The sequence below is a fragment of the Haemaphysalis longicornis genome, unplaced genomic scaffold (genome assembly GCF_048455015.1).
Source record: "Haemaphysalis longicornis isolate Haplotype H1 unplaced genomic scaffold, Haemaphysalis longicornis Haplotype H1 scaffold_5, whole genome shotgun sequence".
NCBI classification, from domain to species: Eukaryota; Metazoa; Arthropoda; class Arachnida; order Ixodida; family Ixodidae; genus Haemaphysalis; species Haemaphysalis longicornis.
This window is the reverse complement of record NW_027526385.1, coordinates 42,697,946-42,724,934: the sequence shown is the minus strand read 5'-3', so window position 1 is coordinate 42,724,934 and position 26,989 is coordinate 42,697,946. Positions and strand designations below refer to the sequence as shown.

Here is a 26,989-nt window from a genome sequence, read left to right as displayed (position 1 = left end):
CACACAAAACCGATTTAAATCGTAATGTATAGCCGTAGCATGAACATCTGAGGAACCGGTGGTTACGGAGACACGGCTAGTAAATTCAGGTCAGTGTAACTACAATCGGCTCCATCATACGCCGGTTCCGCGACGCTGGCCTGCGACACACACCTGGCGCTTATACAGACCAAAAATACCACACTAAGATCACGTCGGAAACATTTACACTCTCGTAAACACACCCCATTTGCGAACAGAGTGACTACTCCACACAAACATGAATTTCAAACGCCCACAAACGGTAAATCTCAGTCGTGAACGTGCCGCAAAAGCAGCGGCGGCACTGAGGAGCGGGGCGCGGACTCCCGCGCCTGCTTTCGAAACGGGCCGCTAGGGGGATTTCAGTGGCGCCCCTACAGGCCGCGCTCGAGGCGTATAGCGTCCGCGCAGCAGAGAGAGAGAGAGAGAGAGAGGAGAGGAGAGGCGCCCAGAAACAAAATGGCTACGCCCATATGTAAACAAATATCACGTGATGCCGACCGACCAATGAAAATCCCGGCGGCACATAACAATGAGAGCAGACTGTCGATACTCTAAAAGCCTTTATTTATTGATGCTAGTGTGCCCCGCGGTGTTCGCACATGTGTCTCCAGCTTGACGCTGCTGCCAACGCGTCGGCTTGACCTTGGTCCGCTTCTCCTGTCCCCGCAGGCCGAGAGGCAAATCACCACCATGGTGGATCTGACCATCGAGCTCGTGCTGGCCATCCTGCGGAACATCATCGTGGGCGAAAAGCCCCTCGAGTTCCGCGCGCCCAGCGGCCTCGGCCTCACCATATCAATGTGAGTGCGCGTGCCTCTCTTGCGCACGATTCAGTTCTCACCGACACGTATCAGTCACATCTGCGCGTGGTAACTTTACTCGTACACACCTCTTCCTCATTTAAGACTTGATAAAAATTCGGGATGTTCTGAACTGTGCCGCGCATGCGCAGTAAATCATCCTGGCGATTGCGCCATAAAAATCGGTGCTGGCGTCGCCCATGAATAAAACAGCTGCTCCCAGGACAAAGAAACTGAAGAGTTCTACAGTCCTTAAATATGCGAAAAAGAGCATGCTTTTTTTGTGCCGAAAGGGGGGCTAAGGCCGGGTTCAGAGTGTTGTCGCAACTGTCGTAATATCTTTAAATAATGACGTCATTTCACGGCTCAGCCGACCGAACTGCGTGAAACGCCATTTCTCTACGTCCATAGCACATGATGTGGCTGTTACGTCGGTACTCTGGACATAGCCTAACCCGATCCCTAGCAGCAAAGTTACGAGTAGTTTTACAGAAGCCCGCAGCATGCGCATATAAATAGCACTAAAGATTTCAGTGCTTACTGCGTGAGTAACACCGAGTCATACCTTTTAACACCACTGCAGTACTGGAAGGCAGTCGACATACGGGCACGCAGACACCGTTAAATGTAGCGATTATACACCTGACGGGTTCTGAGGTTGTATGCACTACGTCAACCGATTGTGTACATAACTCTCCTTGCTACCCGATTTGGACGCGCACATAAATGCCACCATTGGAATAAATTGCTTGTTTCATTTTTCTTTGTCCTCTGCAGGCAATGCTGAAAGCTGTATCGCAAACTTGTTGCGTAATTCCGTATCCAGACCGCTGATATCTTGACACAGCTGTTTCGACAAAGACACTTCCTTGTCCGTTAGCGTCATTCGGGCATTTTTGAAAATATTTTTTTTTATCACGGAATTAGATGACTGCATCAGTTTGGCGTCTAACACGCAAACGACGCGCCATGTTTGCAGGTTCAGCGGCGGTGCCCTGAGTGGCCGTGCCATCCAGCACGGCGACGCGGTGTACGTCTTTCCCGGAGTCTGTGACGTCCTGGCAAGCCGACCGACCTGCGCCGGGAATGAGACCCTTGGCGTCATGGTATGCACGCCATACATCAACCATCTTTTATCCGGCTCCATGCAAGATCCAGTTCAAAGGGCGATATTTGTATAAGAGAACGAAAGGTCAATAAGGGGACCCAGACTTTCGAATGTGTCTTATGTGGAACTTTCCTTTCGTTTTCCCTATGTTTATCTGGCTTATCTAGAACTCCATAAAGGGGGAGAAACGATGTCTGAGGATCTATTTACTGTTCCATTTGTGTTCCAGTAAAGATTTGCGGACAGTATAGCTCGAGGCGTTATCTCCACCAGAAGGCAAAAAGCAAAAAAAAAAAAAACGTCCGGGGGCCATCTCCACTAACGTGAAACCTGGGAAGGGGCGAAGCATGCAGTGTATAAGTGTATTCTTGGCACCTTGGCGTTTTTTCCAATAGAGATATGATACCGTTTGGAGGGTAGAGGTATACAGCTTTTCGGTAAAATTCTCGCGTGTTTGAAGCACCAAGCTCTCTAACGCGAGGAGTAAACGAGCGTCCCGGAGTTTCGTAGCATGAGCTACACTGGCCAAGGTTCAGCAGTTTCGCGTGGCTCCTGGAGAGCCGCGTATGCACAGCACGGCTCTCCAGGAGCCACGCGAAACTGCTTGGAGCAGTGACGTCACACGGCGCACAGAACGTTGCTCGCTGCCTGGCGTCTACAACTACAACTACAACTACAACTACAACTACAACTACAACTACAACTGGACCTACAACTACATCAGGGACTTTCTGTCACACCGCACGGTGATGCTACAGATTGGAAACCTACAAATGGAAGAGCGGAAGCTGGGCAGCATTGGCGCTCCGCAAGGCGCAGTCATCTCGCCATTTCTCTTCAACCTGGTGATGATTGGAGTCGCCGAACGCCTGAACCAGCTCCCTCAAGTCAAGTACACCATCTATGCGGACGACATTACCCTCTGGGTCCCCGGGGGTAGTGACGGCCACATTGAATCCACACTACAAGAGGCAATCGACAACATCGAAGACTGCCTGAAAGACACGGGACTACGATGCTCTCCGCAGAAATCGGAGTTGCTGATACTACTACCGCCCGGGCGCCTCCGCAAGCGAGCAGAGGAGGACGCCAAAAAGATCACGCTGCGCACGGGGGACGGCACAGTCATACCCCACGTGAAAAGCATCAGAGTGCTCGGCATGCACATCGAAGCCAGCCGTAGCAATACAACCGCAATCGACCGCATGGTCACCAAGATGGGGATCGCAACGCGTCTCATCAAACGAATATCTACGCGCAGACAGGGAATGCGAGAAGCTAACCTGCTGCGCCTCTTGCAATCATTTGTCATGAGCCACGTTACATACGTTGGTGCGTTCCACTACTGGAAACAACAGGAGAAGGATAGGATCAATGCGGCCATCCGCAAATCCTACAAGGCAGCACTGGGGTTGCTCAACAGCACGAGTAACCAGGCCCTTGCCGAACTGGGGGTACACAACACCCTGGACGAGGTGAGTGAAGCCCAGCGGGTCTCCCAGCTCGAACTCCTCGGTTCCACCAAGACCGGCAGGGCCATCCTCCAGAGGTGGGGCCTCAACCCACCTCAAGTTGACCAACATCAAGATAGGATCGTTCCCATAGAGGACGACATCATTCGCAAGATAAAGGTGCTCCCCTTGCCGCGGAACGTCCACCCGGACAGGAACGCGGAGAGGAGAGCGGCGCGAGCCCGCGCGAGCGCTCGCCGAGGCACACAACAGTGACGAGGGGGCAGTATGCGTGGATGCAGCCAAGCACCGCGACCGCCCCAACACATATGTGGTGGTGGTCGTACGAGCCACCACCGGGGAACGAATGAACGCCTGCAGCATCAACGCCCGAACGGCCGCGCAGGCAGAGGAGGCTGCCATAGCCCTAGCGCTAGCGAGCAGCCCCACAATCACCACAGTGCTCAGCGACTGGACCGCAGTAGCAAGCTACGCCAGGAACGCCGTGTGCGGGACTGCAGCGAGCCTGCTCCCCGAGCGCAAGGAGACTACAACGCACATCCGCTGGTTCCCCGCACACGTGGGGGGCATTGCGGGTGGCACCGTCAACCGCAACGAGGAGGCGGACGCCATCGCACGCGAGCTCGCGCACCGTGCGGTGCCCCCCTGCCCATCGTCTGCGGCGGAGATCATGGAGCCCCTGACCAACTACGGGGACATCCTTCACTGGCATCGTGCGGGAAGACGCGCCCTGCCCCCACCTCACCCGAGGCTCAAGAGGGGCGAAGCTGTCCTCCTCCGTCAACTACAGACTGGATCCGTGCTGACTCTAGCGCTCGCGCGCCACGTGTGCCCTGGAACTTACGAAAGTGCAGTGTGCAGTGTGTGCGCGTTTGTGACTGCAGACCTGGCCCACATCATGTGGGGATGTGAAAGACACAGTGCAGTGGGGAGCCCAAAAGAGCTACCACCGGACATTATAGGACTCGTGAGCTCGCCCGAATACGAGCGGCAACTGCTGGCAGTCCAGCGGCTCGAGGCTGCTCTGGCCCGGCAAAGGCGAAAAGGAGACCCTCCTTCGGGAGGGGACTCGCCGAGTAGCCTGAACCGGTGCCCAGGCATAGCTTCGGGGTCTGCTTAGTACATAGACAGGGGGTGGCGAAGACCTGCGTGGCCTGACCCGCCTCCCCGCCGGAAATTTTCAATAAATGTCATTTTCTCTCTCTCTCTTGCGCCGCCGCCTGTGGAACCAGCGTAGCTCTGGAGCGATTGGTGACGCTGCGCCGGAGCCGCTTGATAAGTATACATGTGTCACATAATGGGTATACCCTGTGTGTATCATTGAAGCAGCCGTAAGCATGATAATCAAGCTAATCCTACAGCCAGGAAAGCCAAGAATAACCAGCGGAACCTTAGTTCACGCGGCGTATATCCTGGCATAGCCGAGCTAAGCCACTCCTAATTTTAGTACGCGTTACGAAGCGCTCCAAAGCAAGGTGCAAACGAGTGTCCCGGTGTTTTTTAGTACGCGTTACGTTCTAGCGCGAGGCGTAAACGAGTTTCCCGGTGTTTTAGTAGCATGACTACATGAAACGACGATTACGACGACGACGACAGGACATGCCAACAGCCCCAGATCCTAAGGGACTTCGCCCCTAAAAAGACGGACCGAAATAAGGCACGCCAACTTAATTAAGGAAGTAAACGAGCAATGGGAAGTCTGTTTCCAGAGATATGCAGCACATGCCAGCAGCAGCAGCTTCCCCTGTAGTCTTTCTTCCAGTTACGTTTTCGTGCCTCCTAATCCTGTGCCGTGCCCTCAGCGAGTCCGTCACCGCCTGAAAGCCCTCACAATGTCTTGTTGTGTAGTTCAGAAAGCGCCGGGGGCTTAGGACAACGAGACGAAATAACGAGCCACGCTCTCAACTGAAATGCTGCAGTTGCGAAACGCAGATATCGTCACCCAACGCACTAATTGCTGCGTCTGCAGACTACAGAACAGCCAGATATAAATTAACTGCTCAAAAAATACTATTTGTGTTAAGGTTCCCATCTGTACTCAATACTGAGCCAGAAAATCTAGCCGGAAATTTAAAAGAAAGCAGTTAACAAATGCCTTCTCCTTCTACATATATTCCTCTGTACGTCTTATTCTGCAAGTTGGTTACTGCTAATCCTGTAATCCTCTACAACCTTGACTTCTGTCGCACACGGCGCTTGAAGTGTTACTTTTTTTTGTCTTGTAGCTTACTCGACGTTACTGTGCCCTGTATCGGGCACTACGTAGCCGTAAGGTAAGCGTTAACAGCTGCGCGCACAATTGTATCAACAATGGCGCAGGCCGTGTCGTGGCCGTCGATACTGCAGTCGTTCGGCGGCAGCGTGGACGTGCTCTCGGAGGACACGCAGACGCTGCAGCTCGTCGTGCTCGACGAGAACCTGTACCGCGTCGACGTCACCAACACCACCGACTACTTCGAGATCATCGTGCCCCGCAAGGCCGCAAAGGACAACGGAACGGTATGTGGACGCACACGTGCACGCACACGATGCCTGTTCTAGTCCGGTTCTCGACTTTTTCCTATATAGCAGGCATATCATTACAGCATGAACAAAGCGGTCGGGATAATTCTAAGCGGAGAACTCACCCTCGAAACAGCGAGCCCTCGAAACAGCGAGCCCTCGACACAGCGAGCCCTCGACACAGCGAGCCCTCGACACAGCGAGCACTCACCCTCGAAATATGCTCGCTAGTTAATAAAGCAGAGTTCCACAAAAAATTCAGGGAAGCTTACACTCATGCGCAAGAGTTAAATGGCGAAGCTGTTGTAGGGCAGCATTGCCGGACACATAGTTAAGTTTCAGTATCATTGTTTATTTGCATAGTTGTAATGCTAGTATTCGTCAGATGCATCCAAGAGGTCGTCGTCTACTTCGTGGCGAGTGGTGGATGAAAAGTCTTCCTCAGCATTGTAGACTTCCACCAGCTCAACTGGCGAAGCTTGCTCTAAGTCGCGCAAGGCTTGAACCGCAGAGAAGCTGCTGGATTTCTTTATACGTGAGCACTGAAGGACACATCACCACGCATTTGTACAAGTTTGAAATTGTTTATTTGCATGTTCCGTCGCTGCTTTGCACTGGAGTCATGGTCGCATGCATTGATATCGTCGGGTTCCTCATGCCAAGCATTACATGTGCGGTAGCGCCTGAAGAGAGCGCTGGAGTTTTTGTTTGTTTGTTTGTTTGTTTGTTTGTTTGTTTGCTTGTTTGTTTTTTGTTTGTTTGTTTGTTTGTTTGTTTGTTTGTTTGTTTGTTTGTTTGTTTGTTTGTTTGTTTGCTTGCTTGTTTGTTTGTTTGTTTGTTTGTTTGTTTGTTTGTTTGTTTGTTTGTTTGTTTGTTTGTTTGTTTGTTTGTTTGTTTGATTGCTTGCTTGTTTGTTTGTTGGCTTGCTTGCTTGTTTGTTGGCTTGCTTGTTTGTTGGCTTGCTTGCTTGTTTGTTGGCTTGCTTGCTTGCTTGCTTGCTTGTTTATTTGCTTGTTTGCTTGTTTGCTTGTTTGTTTGTTTGTTTGTTTGATTGCTTGCTTGTTTGTTTGTTTGTTTGTTTGTTTGTTTGTTTGTTTGTTTGTTTTGTTTGTTTGTTTGTTTGTTTGTTTGTTTGTTTGTTTGTTTGTTTGTTTGTTTGTTTGTTTGTTTGTTTGTTAAAGCCACTGCACCAGCAGGGACACGGCGACCGCCGTGAGGCACACGTTCACGAGAGCTCGGCATTTTCTCGCTCCTCGTTTTGCCAGTTTGTTTTTGTTTCTTTTTTGTAAGGCCACTGCGCGTTTCTAGAACGCTCGGCAGTCGGCGCGAGGCATCCGCTCACGAGCGCTGAGAATTTTCTTGGTAATTTTTTTTTTTGAACTTACGGCTTGTACAGCAGCTCCGCTGTTAAAAAATTGCAATAGTTCGTCCACCTTATTGAAAAGATCGTATTGTACCGCAGTAATACCAAAGAAACAATGTTGAGCCCACTGTAACCGTCCTTTATTTTGTGTGTGCGGTAAACGCTTATTTATTTTTTTCGACAATTATACACTTGCAAAGATTGTGAACCTAGCCTTTTTTGTCTTAATAAACCCATTGACGGATAACGTGTCTGTTGTATTTCTCCTCTTATATTTGTGGCTGTGCCCCGCAGAGTATACAGTTAGAATTGTTTGATTGTGTGCACATGCAGTTTTTTTTTGTTTTGTATATGTGACCCGATTCCACAAGGAGGGAAAAAGACTTATCTGCTCTGTAAACGTGCTTATTACGTTAGTGATTATTATGCACTACCTGTAACCGATATTTACCGTGCCTGTACATTATTTTCTCATTGGACTCTGCCTTCGGCTATGGAGCCAACCATTGTTTGTAAGCTTTGTGTGACATAAATGGTAATAAACGTTCACACAAAAATTACCAATCTAGTCTAAGCATTTGTGCCAGCAGCGTTTAGACAAATTGGGTGCCTGGTTGCTTGCTGCACGCGCAGGGCCTTCCGGAGCCGACGGCGTTCGCGCCCAAGGTGAAGTGGAACGAGGAGATGGTGTACCACCAGTTCGTGGTGCCCAAGCCGGACTCGGCCGTCAACATCGAGATCACGCCTCACGACGGCAGCGCCCAGTTCCTCGTCTACATACGGCACCGGGTCAAGCCGCAGCTCAACGCCTACGACCTCATGGTCAACCTGTCCACCATACGGAGCACCAACGGTCAACACTGCCTCCGCCTTATCTAACTTAGGAAAACCTTCGCCAACGCGAGAAAGGGCAAAGTTAATTGCGTACAACTCCGTACTGGCTTTACCGACGTCAGCCGCTTTCAAAACGTAATGTCTGGGATCTCCCACTCAGCTTTTCGCGGGTAGTAAGCAGCTTGGTTATGCTTGGCGATTTCAGGTTTTCCCGGCCCGGCTACCGAGTGGTGCTCAAACTGCACGGTCGTTCTTAGGACGATGGCTATGTTCCCGAACAACTTTTTTGGGTGCAATAACGTATGGATCCCGCTTAAATGATATTGCATTTATTTATCCGCTATCACGCTCGCGTGCATTTTCTTGGCACTTAGCCATATAGAAGAAATGGCCCAATGAAGTGCCGGTATCGTGTGCTTTGAGAGGTTTTCCCGCGAATTTGATAGTCAAATTTCTCTATGTCCTCAGCTTAGCACTTAAAATGGTACCACTACGCTCCATACAGATAGTGAATGTTGCCATAGGCATAAATGTTTTTTTTTTATTAATTTCGAGTTTGAAAGGAGAAAGGGTCACCTTCGCCCACATTTCTTTGGTTCGCTGCGATGTTCCCATCGTAATGATATAGAGAAGGAGATTAGCGACCTTCTGAATTGTCTCCGACCGACGCAGGCACGTACGACATCTTCCTGGACAACGCGCTGATCGCCAACCGCACGGGCTTCTTCTACCTGGGCCTGGTGCAGCCCAACGGCAGCGTGCCCGAGTTCAGCATGGACGACCCGGTCAACCTCACCCTGGCCGACGTCAGCCGGGAGTTCAGCGCAAACTACTCCGTGCGCATCTACACCTCGGGCTGCTACTTCTTCAACTCAAACACCAAGCGCTGGTCGGCCGACGGCTGCTTCGTAAGCACGCCATCGCACCTGCCTGTTCTCACTGCTGCATTGGGAGGAGCACTGCGAGGGAAAAGCGCCCTGTGACAATGCAACCAGCATAAAAAGGCGCTGTGTTGATACTGGCCTCAACGGTTAAATTTGCGAGTTTTGCGGATCACAATGAGCGAGTGGCATTCGGTAATTCGCAAGTAAAGCCTCTCTCGTAAACGATATGACGATCTACAGCAAGGGCTGGCTCGGCTAATGGTGATATTCTTATCATGCACTACTAGTATGTGCTCGTTCCCAAGCCGAATAAAATAATGTCAATTCGCACGGTAGAGGTATCATCACCATAATCATGGTCTGCTCCTCAGTAACCACTGCAACGACTGAGACCATGATTCCCTTGCATACAGAGAAGAAGAATAGGTGGTAAAGTGGACAGTATACACAACACTGATGCACCACTGTCATTCTTTAGGAGCGGTATTATGACGCCTAACCTCATGTGGTGCTGTCGTGTGCCATACGCTGAAATAGGGACGGTATATTATCTGTGTCCTTAGCAGGGACTATGGTGGCAGTATACACAAGACTGAAACACCACTGTCATTCTCGAGGACCGGAACCGTGACATCTGTCCTCATGAGCTGTTGTCATAAGGTGAAATGAGGACAGGTCTCCTTCAGAGGGGCAATCGTGTTCACCAATTGTGTGTATGGATGCACCCTTTGCGTGTCATCGTATTATACGTTCCAACTGGTTGCTTTAAAAGCGGAACTAACGTTTAATTGTTTCGTTATTCACATTAACAACAAGAAGAAAAGAAGGCGGCGACACACGTGACCCGATGCGTCCCTTGGCATCACGCAGGTGTCGAACGCCAACTACGCGCTGACCAAGTGCAAGTGCAACCACCTGACGTCGTTCGGGAGCGGCTTCTTCGTGATGCCCAACACGATCGACTTCTCGTACGTGTTCGCCAACGCGGGCTTCGCCGACAACGTGACCATCTACATGACCGTCGTGGTCACCATGCTCGCCTACATCGTCCTCCTCATCTGGGCCCGCAACGAGGACAAGAAGGACCTCGAGAAGGTCAGCGCTGAGCGCGACGCGTGCCTCTTCGCCGTCCGTCCTTCTGTCGGGTGGCCCTATAGGTGGCATTCGTTGAAAAGTTTAGCTGCCAATTTCTTCGGTTGGCAACACTGGAACCGGCCACAAGTATGGCCGATGCGCCACGGACATGGCGCGGCTTGGGCCACTGCGCCCGCACGCTGAAGAAAAAAAACACCGGCGTGCTTCGTCTGCTCCGTTTCAACCCGATTCTCAACAGTGGCGTCAACAGAGATGTTATTAATCGCACTCACATTGGACTCTTTTTTTTTTATTGCGATAGTATGCCCGTTGGCATAAATACTGTCACAGGTATAGATAAACTCCCGTTTCGCGAAGAAACGCAAGGAGGGAGCGATGATGGGGTCCCCAAATCCACCGATGAAGGTCAGGTGGTCTGCCAGGGTGGAGGCATGTGCCTCGGAGGTACTGTGTTATCGCCGCTTTCAATGAAGGGAACGTCCACAGCAAATGTTCAGTGTCCGAATCTTCGGCAGGAGCCGTGCAATAGGGGCAGTTCTGTGCGAACGGGACATGGTAACGTGGTGGCGGGTAGCAGCGGGAGAGAGGGACTCGAGGCATTAGTTAGCGTTCGGTGAGGTAGAGTTTATAACGTGCAACACAGTCATGTGCTTAGCACGGACAGGTACCGCCATCCCGCTGAGCCCGACGTAACGAGTGACGGCGCACTCACACAGTTGCCTGCATGCGCGCCTCGCCAGTGAATCAAAGCAATAGTGTTAACGACGGTTTGCGTGAGCTTTTCGTTGACCAAAGGTTGCTTCGAGTGGCGTACGCAGTATGTCATACCGGGGGACGGAAGGCTTGTTGACCTCTAAAAAATAAAATGAGAAGGAAAACAGGAAAGCCGAAAAAGAAAGAAAAGCTGAAACTGAAGCTGAACATAATTCAAATTCAAAAGCGGAACGTAATTCAAATTCAAAACGAACAAAACACTTTTAGATGACGCCACGTATTTCACATAACCTTTTGGATTGAAGTTGAATGTGTGATTGCTGCTTAATTAAATGCAGTTGCGGTAGCAAAATAACATTAACTAGTCCACGTAGTCTTGTTGGACGTGTAGGCTTAGGAACGCTGCGTTTCATCTTGCTGCCTTTTCTCCTTCAGTTCTTGCTTCATGTATTTACGATACGTTCGCCTTAGCGTTAACTTGTCTTAATATACGAATTATTTTTCTCATATGCCCGCCGGACAACAGCTTGGAGCAGCGCCACTTCAAGACAATGACCCCAAGGACAAGTACATCTACGAAATTGTGGTCTTCACTGGCGACAAGAAAAGTGCAGCAACAGACTCCAATGTAAGGGACAGTAACAACATTCCTCAAAGCTCTGCAAATCTAAATTCACCTTGTGGACCTCATAGCATTCTGTGGTACATATTTATTTTCCTTCTAGGTGTTCTTCATCGTCTCTGGGGACGATGATGAGACTGAGGTGCGCACTTTCGGCGACCAGAAGCGGAAGATATTCCGGAAAGGCGCCATTGACACGTTCGTCATGACAGTCCCCCGGTAAATGCGGAACAGTCCTAAATCGGTTCTGGCACAGTGACAACTTGGTACACCAGGACATAGACCGAGAACTACAGCAAACCCTAGTTGTAACTCAATCGCTTTATTCAAAACTTCGCTTTATTCCGCTTGTTTCGTGTTCGCCACTCCAGTGCACAGGGAGCAAAGCATCCCCTCTTTTAATGAAATATCCCTTATAACGAAGTCAGTTTCCTATATCGGGAGTTCTTTTATAACGGAAGTTTCCTGCACAGTCGACTCCCGTTAATACGAAGTCTGCGGGGACCGCAAAACACTTCGAATTAACCGAACTTCCAAATAAATAAAGCTTGTTATTAGTCCGCAACACGTCCCCCTTCTTGATTCCATTCATAATCTGGACTTTCGTTTTCAAGTCGAGCGTACGACTCGGGTTGCCATGATAGTCGAAACTTATCCCTAAAATCGAAGCCTGAAGCACCCACCTACAGACTGCTCACACAACGCTGTGTGCAGCAACGAAAAAAGGTTGATAACCTCAGATGAGAGACGCACACGCTGGCGCGAGGCTTTATTAACTGCTTTATTAACTGCCGCTTTATTAACTGCGCGCCGCCTCAGTTTCAATGGCGCCGACGTCAGTGGAGAACACTGCGCTGCTTTTGCTCTCGAAAATTTTTAATTTTATCCAGAAAGGATGGCACCCCGATGCTTCTTATTCGAAATGACTTCCAATTAACCGATGTAATTGATCTCAGCTTCGAGTTATCGAACGATTTCCTCCATTGGATTGCATATAAAACTTCCGGGCCCAGCACGTCGCTTCTAATTAACCGAAAATTTTAATTAGGCGACTTCGAATTATCGAAAGTCGACTGTATATTAGTAACATAACATGCTAGAATTGCGTCACGGAATGTTGTTTATTTTAATGTTCGAACTGAAGAATGGTGGATTTAAGGGAAGAGCGCTAGTCTCTGCGGAACAAATTTGGCACGAAAGTCATATAAACAGAGCCGAAAACGACGACAAAAACCGCGGGACCGCTTGGTTTCTTCAGTGTTGTCGCCAACCAGCGGAAGAGGAGCTTGAGCTAAACATCGGTGCCTTCTACAGAAAGTGCACTGCGTGAGGAGGACAACAAATTCTAGGTGATAACTAAAGTAATTTAAATAAAAAAAAACAGAAAAAAATTCCCTGATTAAGACACTTAGTACAAACACGTGACATCCACGTAAGGTCTTGCCGTGAAACAATTATACTCTTGCAGTAGTAGATGGGTTGCCTCGCCTAATGGCAGCGGCATCGGTGTCGCTTGTGTAGAGCATCGGCTAAAGAAAACAGTAAGCCAGTGGTAAGGAGGGAGGGAGGAAAAAAAGTGGTGAGGAGGGTTGACGGAGTGCAAGGGTGGTGTGAGGGGCAGGGGGTGAGGTTAGATGGAGTGAATTAAATTCTTGAATTAAATTTGTCAACCAAACGGGATATTTCTCGACCTTCTGCGTGCAGCTCCCTGGGCCGACTGAACTACATGCGGATCTGGCACGATAACACCGGCAAGGGATCCATGCGTTCCTGGTACCTCCGATTCATATCGGTCCGGGACGTGCAGACCAACGCCCGGTACGACTTCATCGCCAACCGCTGGTTCGCCGTCGAAAAGGAAGACGGACTCGTACGTGTACTCGCTCATACACTCGCCTATTCAACAACCTTTACAGTACACATTGCCTGTTTCATTAAACAAGGCGGTGCGCCGGGGACCTCTTTTGTGTTTGCAAAAGTTATGAGAACCCTACTATGATCTATGTTGATTCACGTCATAATGTCAAACAATTTGCCCATGCAGCGAAAGTCAACCCCACATATTCAATGTCTGCCTTTTCTTCAAGGCCGGCTTTTATGCCGATGCACGTCGTATTATCAAACGATTTGCTCTTCCTGCTAAAAGTCGCACGGACACTTACCTAAATGCTGCCTTTTGTGTGTCAGGCCTTTTTGCATATCTGGAGTATTGTGCAAAGCAAAAAGTCGACCTTAGAAGCTGCGATAAAGTGCTAGTAGAGAAAAAAATAAACGTAGGTATCATGCACCGAAACCCCATTTTTGCACTGGCAGAAGGTTTGGCAAAACGGGTACTCAAATAGGGGTCCGAGGACCTCTATTTGGGTACCACTGAAATAGGGTACTAACACAAATATTTGACCGCGTGTGCCATGCAAACTGTGAAATTGATAAGCTGTGAAATTTATACTTACCCAGTGTTTTTTTTTTTTTTGGAAGTGAAAGAACATCACTTTTTCTACTGCTGCATAAAATTATAGTGTACTTTCTGAAATTGTACACATTAACCTTACATTTAAGCTATGCTGTCAACCAAAAAAAGGGGCGGGAAGGTGTTCAAATAGCTTTTTCTCTCGCCTCCTCCTGTAAAAAGGAAATAAAGATAGAATGAATGAATGAATGAATGAATGAATGAATGAATGAATGAATGAATGAATGAATGAATGAACCGGCTCCTTCCTCCCCTGTGCAGACGGACCGTCTCCTGCCCGTGGCGGGCAAGGACGAGGCGACCGAGTTCAACCACCTGTTCCAGCTCAAGTCGCAGAAGAACCTGGCCGACGGCCACCTCTGGTTCAGCGTGTTCATGCGGCCGCCCAAGAGCCGCTTCACGCGCGTCCAGCGGGTCTCGTGCTGCGTGGCCCTGCTCTACCTCTCCATGCTGGTCAACGCCATGTGGTACGGGCGCGTGCCGTCCAAGCCGTCCGCGTCGGCCGTCAACGTCGGACCCTTCTCGCTCAGCCCCGAACAGGTACTCCACCTACCTATCTTAGGCCCATTCCTTCCTTCCTCCCGGAGGATGCCGTCTTATCATACGCCGATTTCATTGGCGCAGTCGACCGTATCATATAACTGCGCATGCGCAGCCTAGTGGAAAAAAATTCCGAGATATTGTCGAGATGTACAGAATAAAAGGGTTACTTTGAGCATCTTCGTCCTAGCAGAAGCCATGCTTTGTCGTTGAGCAGTGCTAGCCCGGATTTAATGGGCGCCCATCCGTAGCGCAGTCTATAACATGACGAGTATTGTCGAGACTTAAAGACAGAAACGTACTACATGTCCCAACAATTTTTATAAGTGCTTTTCTCGACTCCAGCTTTAGCAGCAAGTACCACGAGACTGGATGTTTGGGAGAAAGTAATATGCCAGTCATGTCACATTGTGAAACAAAGATGACGGCAAAAATGGTTCCTTCAAATACCACTTCAGTTTTTTTTTCTGCAAATAACTGCACTGTTAACAGTCATATAATAACTTCTTTACAAATGGCAGTGCACAATGAGCTGGATTATATAACATTTTGTGTAGCAGCATGGGCTCCTATTGCTTTTCTAACGTCAGCGGGTATATGGTTCTGTATTTAAGGGAATAAGAAGGTTGAAATTATTGAGCTGTGCAACGCAAAAAAGCTGCCCTTCGGAGATTAATATTTCGAAATATCAATGCACGGATCGTATACTTGAAGAAGCTTTTGAGAACATTGCCCCCAATCCCGTTTCCGTGGACAGGTAGGCGTGGGCGTGCTGGCCAACCTCATCGTGTTTCCCCCGACCTTCCTGATGATCACCCTGTTCCGGAGGTCACGCCTGCGACGCAAGAGGCCCAACAGGATCACCGAAGCACTTCGCCAGAAGAGAGGTGCGGTTCCTCTTCGTTGCAGATGAGCTACCCTAATCTGATTGGAGCAGGAATAATTACGTACTAGCGAGTACTCTCAATGACACGTCTGCTGCCCAGAGGGTGTGCGTTACGTTGATACGTTAGACAGTCGGATTCTCTTGCAGCAGAGGTATTCAGCAAAAAAAAAAAAAACATTTTTTAATATGTGTGCGTGTGTCCGTCTGGTGGATTTTCCTTCGTTTTTCCTTTTCTTATTTGCATTATTCATGTTAGCATTTAACCCGCATCATATGTTTACCAACCATCTGAAGTAGCAAGCCCAGCATTATGCAGGGTTGACCTCTTCGGTTTCATTAAAGAATTTTCTCTCTCTCACACACACAGCTAGGTCAAATGGCATGTTTAGGCGCAATGCACCACAAAGAAATAGGCGCACGTGCCAGCACGGCTGCCTTCTCAGAGTATACGTATACAGTCAGCCAAATCTTTAACTAGCGCGCGCGAGTGGTGACTTTTCAGACTTATGGCGCTCATAGGAAGGAACAGCCTAGCAGACGATGGGCCTGTTTGCTACTTGGCTTCCGACCTGTTTGGTACTCGACGTGTTCGCAACTTGGCTTCGGCCATACGCCGCTGACGCCTGAAAAGTCGGGGCTTCCGAACGCTAGTTAAAGATGTGGCCGACTGAGTCCCCGCTGGAAAAAATATTGCGCGCATTCACAGAAATTAACTCGGAACTGCGAGGTCATCACCATGCGCTAAACTTGTCCTGTGAGCTCGAATAACAGAACGGAAAGCTGATACAGTACCAACAGCAGCAGCCACGCTGATGTCCCGCACACATATACCTTGGGCGCAGACTCCGTGGTTGTGAGCCGCGCCTCGTCAGCCGCCCAGCCGATCGGCCGAGGCGGCGGCAAGTCGGAGTCGACCATGCAGCTGACCGAGTTCAAGGAGACCGAGCTGAACGACGTGTTCGAGGAGCGTCCGGGCCAGCTGGGGGCGCGGCGGCAACTGGGCCGTCGCCGCAAGCGCAAGGGCAAGTTCATGTTCCCCTGGTGGTGCCGCTACGTGGCCTGGTTCCTGTGCCTGGCCTCCATCTTCGTCTCGGTGTTCTTCATCTGGGCCTACGGCGTCCAGTTCGGCGACGAGAAGACCCGCAAGTGGATAACCTCGCTACTCGTCTCCTTCTTCATGTCCGTCCTCATCACACAGCCCATCAAGGTGAACACGTCCTAAACTCCCTATTCTCTGGCTGTTTTCACGTCCACTTTTCTGTTGCAGCCGTGCCTGTTTCGTTTTAGACTGTGTGCGCCAGGCCTCAGCTGGAATGCGCACAAGCTGAGTTTCTGAATGTCAGGGTGCACCGCGCCGCCGTCATCCTCGTTAATTCGTGCCCGATACGCATTCTGGTATCGAAGTTGTAGCATAAACTCCGCATGGGCGTCCCAACTAAAGGTATATGGCCGATGAAAAAAATTGGTTTGTTATGATTTTATATTTATTAGGCCACATTTAACAGAATGATTGCACGTTGCATGCGCGATTAGGTGAACAGAGAGAGGAGGATGCTTACGGTGGAAGTTTACAAGGCATCCTCGTCGTCAATGGTGCGAGCCAAAGCGGGACTGTGATAACGCTGAACACGTTCATTACGTCACATAGATAATGCCACTGTTAGCGTGACGGTGACAGCAGCTTATACTTCAGAGCTTTTCTGGGACACTTCTAGCCGTTCCGTTCTGCCCTAGAAGGAATTGAACAACGTAGTGCCCCGTAAAAATAATAACAAGAACAGTTTGGACCATAAAATAGTCATTAGTCTGGGACACGAAAAGTCAGTTACGCCTTGTGCCCACTGCCGGCATGCGCGTCAGTTTATTCTTGTATTTAACCGTGCATTGGCAGGTGTTCCTGCTGGCCATCGTCTTCTCGAGCCTGTTCAAGTCTCCAGACAAAGAGGATGACGAGGTGGACGAGGACGAAGAAGAACCAGAGCTGCTCGAACACGAAGAGTGGCTGCACGCCGGTGAGACAAAGGGCTCTAGCACCGACACAGACTTATTCGAGGGTGGGGAAGGCGAGGGGGGGTCGCAAGAACTATAAGCACCAAGGAGGTGTCACAATATACGGGGCCACAACAATGTTTTTTTTTCCGATGTTTGTAAAAGAATCCAGCAAAATTTTAAAAACCAAAGAAAAGGAGTGGGCAGTTACCTACGTTATTATCAGCAGCGTCTAAATGCCAGATTAAGCTGTCCCAAAGGGATGGTACAGACGGAGCGGAGCGAAATACTTTGGCTGCGATATTGTGAAAAAGGTGCATGCGCATCGTCTCGATGTAGCCTCATGCCTGCGTTTGGGTGAAGGCTAGCTATTTCCTACCGGAACCTTACTCCGCCTCACTAAATTATTCTGCAATAAAACGGTTAGGCGGGCTAGTAGAGCAGACTAGTCTGCGCTGGTCTTCGTGTCCCTTTTTGTATCTGTCTCCGTCTAAAGTTGCGCAAAAGTTACAGCCATGAATTCAATTATTCTGTTCGTTGGGCTCTTTGTCTTCCATGGATACCGCAAACAAGCCACTGAGAAACGGTACACCGTGAAGAGTTGTTATGCTAGAGCGCAGGCAACTGACAAGCCAGATGACGGTGCACCGTAACCCCGGCTCTGTTTTATAAACAAGAACATCGGAGTCCTTTATAAAGAGCCCCTAATTTTGTTTTTCGAATTGCTGATTCATCAGTTGTTCGGGTTACTTCAAACTGGATCTTTCGTGACCGTCATAAATGAAGACGCGAAAGACAATCACTCATCTCTGATCCTCACCTCAGTTTAAAGAGACGCGGTTGAATCGGCTTTGAAGTGTTTACGAAGGGCCGTGAGCGTCTTAAAGGTCTAATGGAAACTTTCATCGTCAGTGGTGAATCACACCCAGTGACGATGACGAAATGTCCGTCTAATTACCAGCCACGAACGATCCCGGCGAAAGCGACACTAATGGGATATTCCTGTGCCCAGTGTAGCGGTGGCAATATAAATACAGAGCAAGTGAGTGATTGTACCAGTGGAATAGTGGAATTGACGAAGCCGTTCCATTCTACGAGCAGACGCCCCGAGCCACCGGCGTCGGCGGGTGTACAAGCCGCAGAACTCGTGGGAGCTTGACCGCGTCCGCGAGGAGCGGCTCCGCGAGCTCAAGATGGCGGCCATCCTGCGGGAGATCGCCAGCTACCTCTTCTTCCTCTGGATCCTCACCGTGCTCTCGTACGGCAACAGGGACCCCAGCGCATACTTCCTCCAGCAGAGCCTGCGCCACGAGTTTGTCGACAACGGAAAGTTCATGGAGGTGGGCATGTTCTGCCACTGGATGTGCTCGCATGCTCGAATTCCTGCAATTGATTCGCATTTCGAGGTATAGAGCGATAAAAAACAACACTTCTTGACGGTGTAGTTATCTGAGGTTCCATATAAATTGCTGCCTTGATTTTAAAACTAAAATTTCTAGTTTCCCATCGAGATACTGATGAGCCAGTGAATACTTTTCTTTTGTGTGAAGCTCCCTTTAGAAAGTGCCCTCTAAAGAAGCCTATGAATTGTTTTAGAGAAACAAAAACGTGAATCGACAAGCAGTGTGTAGTGCGGGACCGCGACGGTCCCAAAGGGCCCTACGTACAGACAGATGCACAGGCTGGGTGAAGGAGTCTAAAAATCGTTTATTCAAGATTTAAATAGCCTCGGCAGCAGCCCCCTGGCGGTAGATAATCTAAAACACCAAGATCTAAAATACTTCGTTACTGCGCAGTGTAACTTCACTTATTGTGGTAAGATACACTAGTGCAAGAGCAAATTTGTCTGCTTTAATTCTGGGAACAGTGCATTTAAAATGAAGAGCGCCACAACTCTGCTCCTCACCACATTTTCTTTTTTTTTTTTTTTTCAGATCAGCAGTGCCGAGCAATTCTGGAAGTGGTCCCGTGAAGTGCTGGTGCCCAACCTCAAGGCCGGGCCCTGGTACAACGGTGCACAGCCATTCGGTTTACGCGGGTTTCTCGAAGACCGCGTGAACCGCATCATGGGATTCGGCTCACTGAGACAGATACGTGCAAGGCCAAGTGAGGAACTTCACACATTTACTTTTATAGATCCTGATAAACGTATCTGCTCATTTGCATATTGCACCATACGCAGGCTTGCTAGTATCAATACCCGCATCAACATTCACCAAGGCTAAACAATTTTGCTGAATGAAGCTTCTTTATATACGCCACGCGTAGATTATACATGACACGCGGTAATCTTCAGTAATTGTTCTTTTGAATAATTATAATAAATGGGCAACGTAAGCGCTTATATATAGTTGCTCTGTATGGCCACTTGGGCCTTGAATAATGTAAAACGGCTAATTTGATATTATTCATCAGTCTCATATCTTACAGTGTCCGTTCCTTCATTCGTTTTCTGGCGCAATTCAGGTTCACGAACTTTAAGGTGCGGGAGTACTCATGTAGTGCCCCAAGGGGGCTCACCTGTTAACATTCATATGGGACTTGCTACTTAATGACCCACGGACTTGAAAACCATCGTGCGCGAATGCAAACACTTTGAAAAGTACATACACATGTGCACAACAGCCCAGTTTGCTTATTTTCTACATATGCCACTTCTGCATTGAAATCAAAAAATAAAACTGCCGCACGGAAGACTGCTAACGCCGTCTAATGAAAACTAGATAAACTAAAATGCATTTCTTGTTTGTTTTTTTTTTCGTAAAGATGGGCTATATTTCTAAAAGAAGCAAACTGGGCCGTTAGGAACATTTAGATGTATTTGTAAAACTTTTCGTATTGGCGCACGATGCTTTTTAAGCCCTTGGATCGAATTAGTAAGTTCCATAGGAACGTGATCGGGTTAGTCCCCCTTAAAGACAATCCCGCGGCACCTAATGTTTTGTAGCGTCGTGAGCTACACTGGCCGAGGTTGAGCACTTTTGCGTGGCTCCTGAAGAGCCGTGCTGCGCATGAGCGAGGATCAGTGACGTCTCACGGAGCACAGCTGGCGCGCCGAAGCCGCCGCCGCCGCCGCCGCGATTGGATTGGATAGGAAATCGTTTTAGCAGCAGTATACTGCTGCTAAAACGATTGCTGCTGCTAAAACTGCTGCTAAAAAACTGCTGCTATTATGCCTATAAGCATGATAATCAGCTAATTCTAGACAACCAGGAAACCTAAGGATAACCAGCTGAACCCTTAGCTCACGCTACGTATATCCTGGCATGGCCGAGCTAAGCCACTGATAATTTTTCGTTTACCCGAACTCGACTACGAGCCTTTTGCGCATGCACTGCGGCGGTGACTACACCCACCCCCACTCCCTACCTTTACGGGTATCATTAAGTCCGGGAAACTTATGCGAGTGCAGTGCCCAGGGTTGCCACTGATTGGCTACTTTTCGTCGAATTAACGAGCTTGTGAGGCTCTTCTACCTTCCGCACATGCGCAAACTGACCGAGAGCAGTGCACATGCACGGTGATGGCGATTTGATGCTATGCCCCGCACCTTTTGAGTATCGTTCAAGACCGGCGAGCTTGGGCAAGTACTGCGGCCAGAATTTCCACTGAGTGGCTAGTTTTCGCCGAGTTAGCCAACTTGTGAGGCTTTACTTCAAACTTCGCGGCAACACTGACTGTGCCAAACACAGAGGTGCCACCAAAGAGGACTCGGGAGTTGCTTCTGTGTTCGTGGGTGATGGACTGCCAGTCCCGCGCAGGCACCGGTACTCTAGTAGTTCGTGTAGCGTGTGCCATAGTGCCTGGTGAAACACGCACTTGACAATCGTCGTTTTAAACTTCCCGCTTCGTTCGCAGACTCTTGCCGCGTGGAGAAGCTGATGCGGCACCTGGTGGACGGCTGCCGCGGCCAGTCAAACCTTCTGAACGAGGACAAGCTCAGCTACAAGCCGGGCTGGCGCGAGGTGCTGATGGACGAGCCCGCCAAGGACAAGAGCCGCGTGGACGAGTGGCACCACCGGCGCGCCAAGGAGCTCAACGGCCTGCCCTTCTGGGGAAAGCTGGACGTGTACGGCGGAGGGGGATACCTGGTCCCTCTCAGGGGAAGCAAGGAAAAGATCGTGCAGAAGCTGCGCCAGCTGGAGAAGTCCGACTGGATCGACGGCGGCACCAGGGCGGTGTTCGCCGAGTTCAGTGTGTACAACGCACAGGTGAGGGCCAGCTTATAAAGCATAATGCAGGGGTCGGCAACCCTTTGAGGTGGAGGGCCGAGTTGCATGAATCCGACATGACTGAGGGTCGGACGGCAAATCAGGTGGAGGGGGTGGGGGGAGGGGGGGGACGACAATGCAGACAAAGAAGAAATATTCATCGAATAGCCAATAATATTTGAAATAATTGACAATGATCTGGCTAAAAGTGAAGATGGGCGACAATGGCAACTGGAAGCGATCAATTCTCTGTTCTTGTCTCCCGTGTAACCCCATTTGAGGTCAAAACTGGCCTGTCGGCCTGCAGATTTGAAGTCACAAAGAGAGGGGCTAGGTGACATGTTGGGGGCTAGGGGGGCTAGGTGACATGTTCTGATGACATGTTGGGGGCCGCGAAATACTGCCCCGCGGGCTACATTTTGGCGACTTCTGGTATAATGCAACGCTTGGCGTGACGCTAAGAGCGAGGTGAGGAACCGAGGCGGTCGGGCTTGCCTGAAGTGTCTGTGTAGGACAAAACAGTTGGGCAAGAGAGCGGCGTGTTATTGGTCGGAGGTGTGCATGTCAGCGTGAATGTGTGCGTGGTACGTACTCGTGTGCAACGTTGGCTAGTGTGAAGGAATCTGCGAGAGCAACTTAAACTGGACCTTTTTCGTCGACCCGTAATTTTTGAACCTCCTCCAGAGGAACTTCAACCTGATGGTCAACATCTGAATTATCTTGGACGCTTCACAGCTGTGCGTAGTGATTCTTAAAACACAGATTTTAAAGGGTGCTAAACAGAACACATAGAGCTCATCAGCGACGAGCTGGGGATGCCCGGTCATTTTTAACGGTTTACTTTTTAAGAAATGTGGTGACCATTGGCAAGTTTTCTTAGCTCCAGAAGACACTATCAGACCACTTCAAAGTGACCTGCTTTAAAGCGTGAGTTATGAGCGAGGAAGTTGATGACAATTTTCTTTGAGCCCATGACGTCATAACCAAACGTGATGTCCCTTATAGTAGCGTCGTCAGCTCCAGTGTCATTGTATTTCGTAATGGCATTATGTATGAAGCCAGTCGTAGCAGGGACTTGTGCGTCCCTGCAATCGAAGAGATAGTGAAACGTTCAAAGAATGCTTAGCGCAGCGCAACAAAAGCGCCTGAGAGGGAGGTTGGGACTCGATGTCTGAAGAAGTTGTTGTGCGATGTGTCGCGACTCGCCAAGTGGTTCCCATCCTAGAAACAGCGCGCATGCGCACTGCTGTCCAGTGGTGATGGTCTCGCTGATTCCAACTGTCGTCGTCGCAGGTGAACCTGTTCGGCGTGGTGACCATCGTGGCCGAGTTCCACCCCGGAGGTGGCGTGGTGCCCAACGCGCGCATCGATGCCATCCGGCTGATGCGCTACCACCAGGGCTTCGGCCTGTTTGTCATGATCTGCGAGCTGATCTTCGTCGGCTTCGTGATCTACTTCACGGTGCACGAGTTGCGCAGCTTCCTGAACCTGCGCGTCGACTACTTCCGCAGCTACTGGAACCTGGCCGAACTGGTCGCCCTGGGACTCTCCTACTCGGCCATGTTCTTCTACGTCTCGCGCATGGTGGTCACCAGGAAGATTCTCAAGACCTTCGAGCGGAGCCACGGAAACGGATACGTCAAACTGCAGGTCCTTTTTTTCTTTTCTTTTTCACACTGTATGAGCAAACCTCAGAGTGCATTGTAGATGGGAGTGTACAGTATTGACGACAAACATTTATTGACGTAAGTCTGGGGGTAGGGAGGCGAGTTCAGCCTGTTCAGTCCAGAAAACCGCAAACCCGCGCTACTTCAAAGACTAGGCACGAGGGCCTGCTGTTGCTCCGGCGATGATTTGGTCAGCCAGTCGTGATCAGGTCAGCCAGAACTTAAACTGTCGTGATGGTCGCGAAGGTTACGTACATCTTCACCACCTTCAAGTCTTACGCGTAAGTGTGAGCTTCCTTCATTTTTTTTTTCTTTTCTTCGCTAACGAGTGCCTCATTTACCATATCGAGGCCAGTATCACCATTGCGGGTTACTTATGCGGTTCTCAGTGGTCGGCGCTGCGTGTGTACCTCAAACTGCCGATGATAACGGCGGCGGTGAAGTATACATAGAGTGCGCATGCGCCCGCAGGTGGTGGCCGCCATCGACGAACTGTTCGGCTACCTGATGTCGTTCCTGATCTTCATCTGCATCCTCAAGTTCACCAAGCTGCTGCGCTTCAACAAGCGCATCGGCATCCTCTACAGCACACTGGCGCAATGCTCCAGGGACCTGAGCTCCTTCTTTGTCGTCTTCTGGGTCATCTTCTTCGCCTTCGTGCAGGTACGTCACGCGGGGGAGTAGCGGGACACAGGGGTCCTTCACCGGCGGGTGTTGCGCAAACTGGTCAAGGAACATGCCTCATAACTGTGGAGTAGCTAAAATCGGGCCTCGCGACAGCAGTGGTCTCGAAATCTCAAGTTGCGATAGCGTAGGTTGTAAGAGCACAGCCGCAGTACAGTGTACTAGAAGAGAGAGGTGTGTCGTTCGGGGCCGATTAACGAAACTTCTGAAACTAACTGGTAAGCAGCGCCCCTGGCGGCCGCTGCTTAACAGTCAGTTTCAGAAGTTTCGTTTGCTATACTAATCATTGTTTATTGCCCTAAATAGTCTTGTTTCTTTATTTCATGACATGAAGTTTTATAAAACCCGTGAAATAACTGTTTAGTTTGCTTTAAAAACTTTTAGGCGGCGCTAGCTGCATCAGGAGTTATCTGGGGAACGCCTGAGCTCCATACATTTTTTTTTTCATCGCGAAAGGGACCCGTGCTATCCATTTCTTTTTCCGCCGAACGACACACCTTCGGCTTCTATTGCACTGTAGATGCATCATCCTTCTGAGCGGTCTCATTTCTATACAAATATATTGCACTTAGCAAACATTATCACGCTGAGCATTACAAAAATTCTGAACACCTCACGAGCTGTGTTCCTCGTGTTTGTTATGCGTCTAACGAAATGTAGAGTCGCTTACTAATCACCATTAGTTCTGCGAAAACCTGCCCTATTCAATTAAAAAAAACAATAGCAACTATCACATTATGGCCGTGGGGCTGACACCTTTCCCAGCTTTTGCTTCAAAGCCCAATGGCTACACAGCATTGTGACCCCCTGCTACATTGCAGGTCTTCTACATCGTACTGGGGACCAGGATGGCCGAGTTCTCCACGTTCGTGACGGCCGCCGAGACGGCGTTCGACATGGCCCGGGGCCAGTTCAAGTTCGACGACATCGCCATGGCGTCCCCCGTCGTGGGACCGTTCGTGTTCTTCGTCTTCGCGCTGGTCACGTCGGTGATCCTGCTCAACATCTTCGTCACGCTCATCATCAGCTCCTTCCAGTCCGTCAAGGAGGACGTGGAGAAGCAGTGCAACGACTTCGAGATGGTCAGCTACGTGGGCAAGAAGTTCAAGGGCTTTCTGGGACTGGCCTCCGCCACCGAGCTGGAGCCCGACGTGTCCAAGCCGCCCACGCTCGAGGCCCAGATCACCAACTTCCCGGAGAAGGTGGACCGTCTGCTGTTCTACATCAACGACATGTACTTCGACGGCCACCTCGACTTGAGCGGCAAGAGGGCGCTGCGAGCGCTGTACAAGGCCCCGGAACCGACCAGCGCGCAGCAGGCGCCTCTGCAGGGAAACATGCTCGACTGGATGGAAGTGCAGGACGAGCCGATGGAACCGGAGCCGCTGCCGGATGAGGCCGCCGCGCCGCGACGAAGGAAGAAGAAGCGCTTCTGAGCGACTCGAGAATCCGGTGCTACCTGCTTAGCCTGCAGAAACGTTACTAGTCAGTTAAGTCTCCAGTAGCTTAGTGGTAGCAGCATCGCTGTGGTTTTCAGATTTTGTTTTGGTCGTTAGCAGTGAAGGCATGCAGAGGTGTTACACGACGGAAAAGAGCGCAGCTAGAAGCATTAACCTCGGCACAGGCCTAAAACAATGTCTGCCAGACTGCGGTACACTGAAAACACTCCAAATCTGCACCTGCTTTTCAGTTGCCTTCGATCACTCAGGGCGAGAAGCATAATCTCCAGTTTACATATTTGTTCTTTTGAGAAGCCCCGAGTCGTGAGGAGAATACACGCACTCATGCCACGGTAGTACACTGAATTGTCCTGTAACAAAGGAGTTTAAAGTTTGGCGCATAATGTGTCGCGATGCGGAGGCGATTCTGCAGTGCTCTCAGCAGAGCATACATGACTGGGTACAACAGGGAGAGCGATTTCTGCAACACTAGTTAAGCAGGCTACGTCTTACAGCTAAGGAAGACGAATGTTACGAACGTAATGAAGAATCTGGTAAAAAATGACCCGGTGTTCACAAAAGTCTACCGATTGTTATGTAAGGAACTTCAAATAAATCTCGTGCGTAAATGAATAAATTCATCCGCGTATTTCATGATAATACAAATAAAGAAGCGCGACGCTAGTCATATGAAAACGGAAACTTTACAGATAAACATTTTTTTATAAAATTTATTGGCTCATGCTGTTTCCTAATTACACATCATTTCGAACACATCGACTTCCGTCATTCAAAGTAATACGCTGTTGGTCCACTTTTTTTATTACGCTCGGGGCCTTGTACACATTACATAAGAGGGAATAACAAAATCCTATAGTTTACTCTGAAGCATCAGAGAGGCAAAGGTTCTAAAAAAAGCTATCTGTTAAGATTCATATGAGTAAAGAGGGATGAAATAATTCGTTATTTAACCACAACCAACGCCGGGAGAAACGACGAATTGCCTTCACTAGAAATATCTAACTCGTAGCGAATTCGTCTGTATGATTCCGTTAGTTAAAAGGTTTCTTGGCAGAGCCTGATTTCGCGGAAAGGCGTTCACTTTTGTGCCTCCAAGCATTGAAGCCTGCGAAGAAAGGTTTCTTCTCTCAATCCAAATTCCCAATGTCTCAGCGACACAGACGAGAACACGGTGCACTAAAACGGAGTATTCGTGCAATAACATTTTCGCACACAATTTTGAGCAATACAGGAAAATGACAAGCCTTAAAATTCGACTGTGAGGTTTCTTGAGACGAACCCGTTAGCTACAGTCACACGCAGTCGAACGCAAGCAATATTGCCAGAACGTGAGAAATTAAGCGTTTTTTTTTTTTTTTTAATAAATACTCAGTTTTATACCCTAAATGCATGCACGCGACATATATTGTTTCACTGGTTGAGGACTCGCTAGCTTCTCTCCTAAAGCGCCATATCTTCTAGTGGCAGTCATTGAGACCTGAGTGCATTTCCTTTTTTTTTTGCGCGCATGCCGTTTTTAAGCACATCGATTCCACGGTCATGGCTTCATTCACTTCCATTAAAGATTACCAACAACCTGTGCCCTGTTGTGTTTTCGTATACAGTTGTACATAATGTCAATAAAAACGAGCTAGTGCGTTGTCCAAAAGTTGCCGCTGTATCAC

The 26,989-nt window shown here is 49.4% G+C and overlaps 1 protein-coding gene across 1 annotated transcript in view; it reads left to right on the top strand.

The window, feature by feature from the left end:
- The window catches only part of LOC144138115 (polycystin-1-like), a 113,762-nt gene extending 86,781 nt beyond the window's left edge, over window positions 1–26,981 (top strand). The window contains exons 27-45 of the mRNA XM_077670222.1: window positions 694–824; window positions 1,804–1,930; window positions 5,724–5,903; window positions 7,903–8,122; window positions 8,776–9,011; window positions 9,858–10,082; window positions 11,323–11,424; window positions 11,522–11,637; window positions 13,123–13,288; window positions 14,150–14,428; window positions 15,186–15,315; window positions 16,157–16,521; window positions 17,206–17,326; window positions 18,405–18,643; window positions 19,238–19,409; window positions 21,162–21,514; window positions 22,808–23,164; window positions 23,653–23,844; window positions 24,687–26,981. Of these exons, the coding sequence (XP_077526348.1) occupies window positions 694–824; window positions 1,804–1,930; window positions 5,724–5,903; window positions 7,903–8,122; window positions 8,776–9,011; window positions 9,858–10,082; window positions 11,323–11,424; window positions 11,522–11,637; window positions 13,123–13,288; window positions 14,150–14,428; window positions 15,186–15,315; window positions 16,157–16,521; window positions 17,206–17,326; window positions 18,405–18,643; window positions 19,238–19,409; window positions 21,162–21,514; window positions 22,808–23,164; window positions 23,653–23,844; window positions 24,687–25,301 (4,326 nt within the window). The 3' untranslated portion in view covers window positions 25,302–26,981. The remainder of the gene's footprint in view (window positions 1–693; window positions 825–1,803; window positions 1,931–5,723; window positions 5,904–7,902; window positions 8,123–8,775; window positions 9,012–9,857; window positions 10,083–11,322; window positions 11,425–11,521; window positions 11,638–13,122; window positions 13,289–14,149; window positions 14,429–15,185; window positions 15,316–16,156; window positions 16,522–17,205; window positions 17,327–18,404; window positions 18,644–19,237; window positions 19,410–21,161; window positions 21,515–22,807; window positions 23,165–23,652; window positions 23,845–24,686) is intronic.
- The last annotated feature ends 8 nt before the right edge of the window (window positions 26,982–26,989 follow it).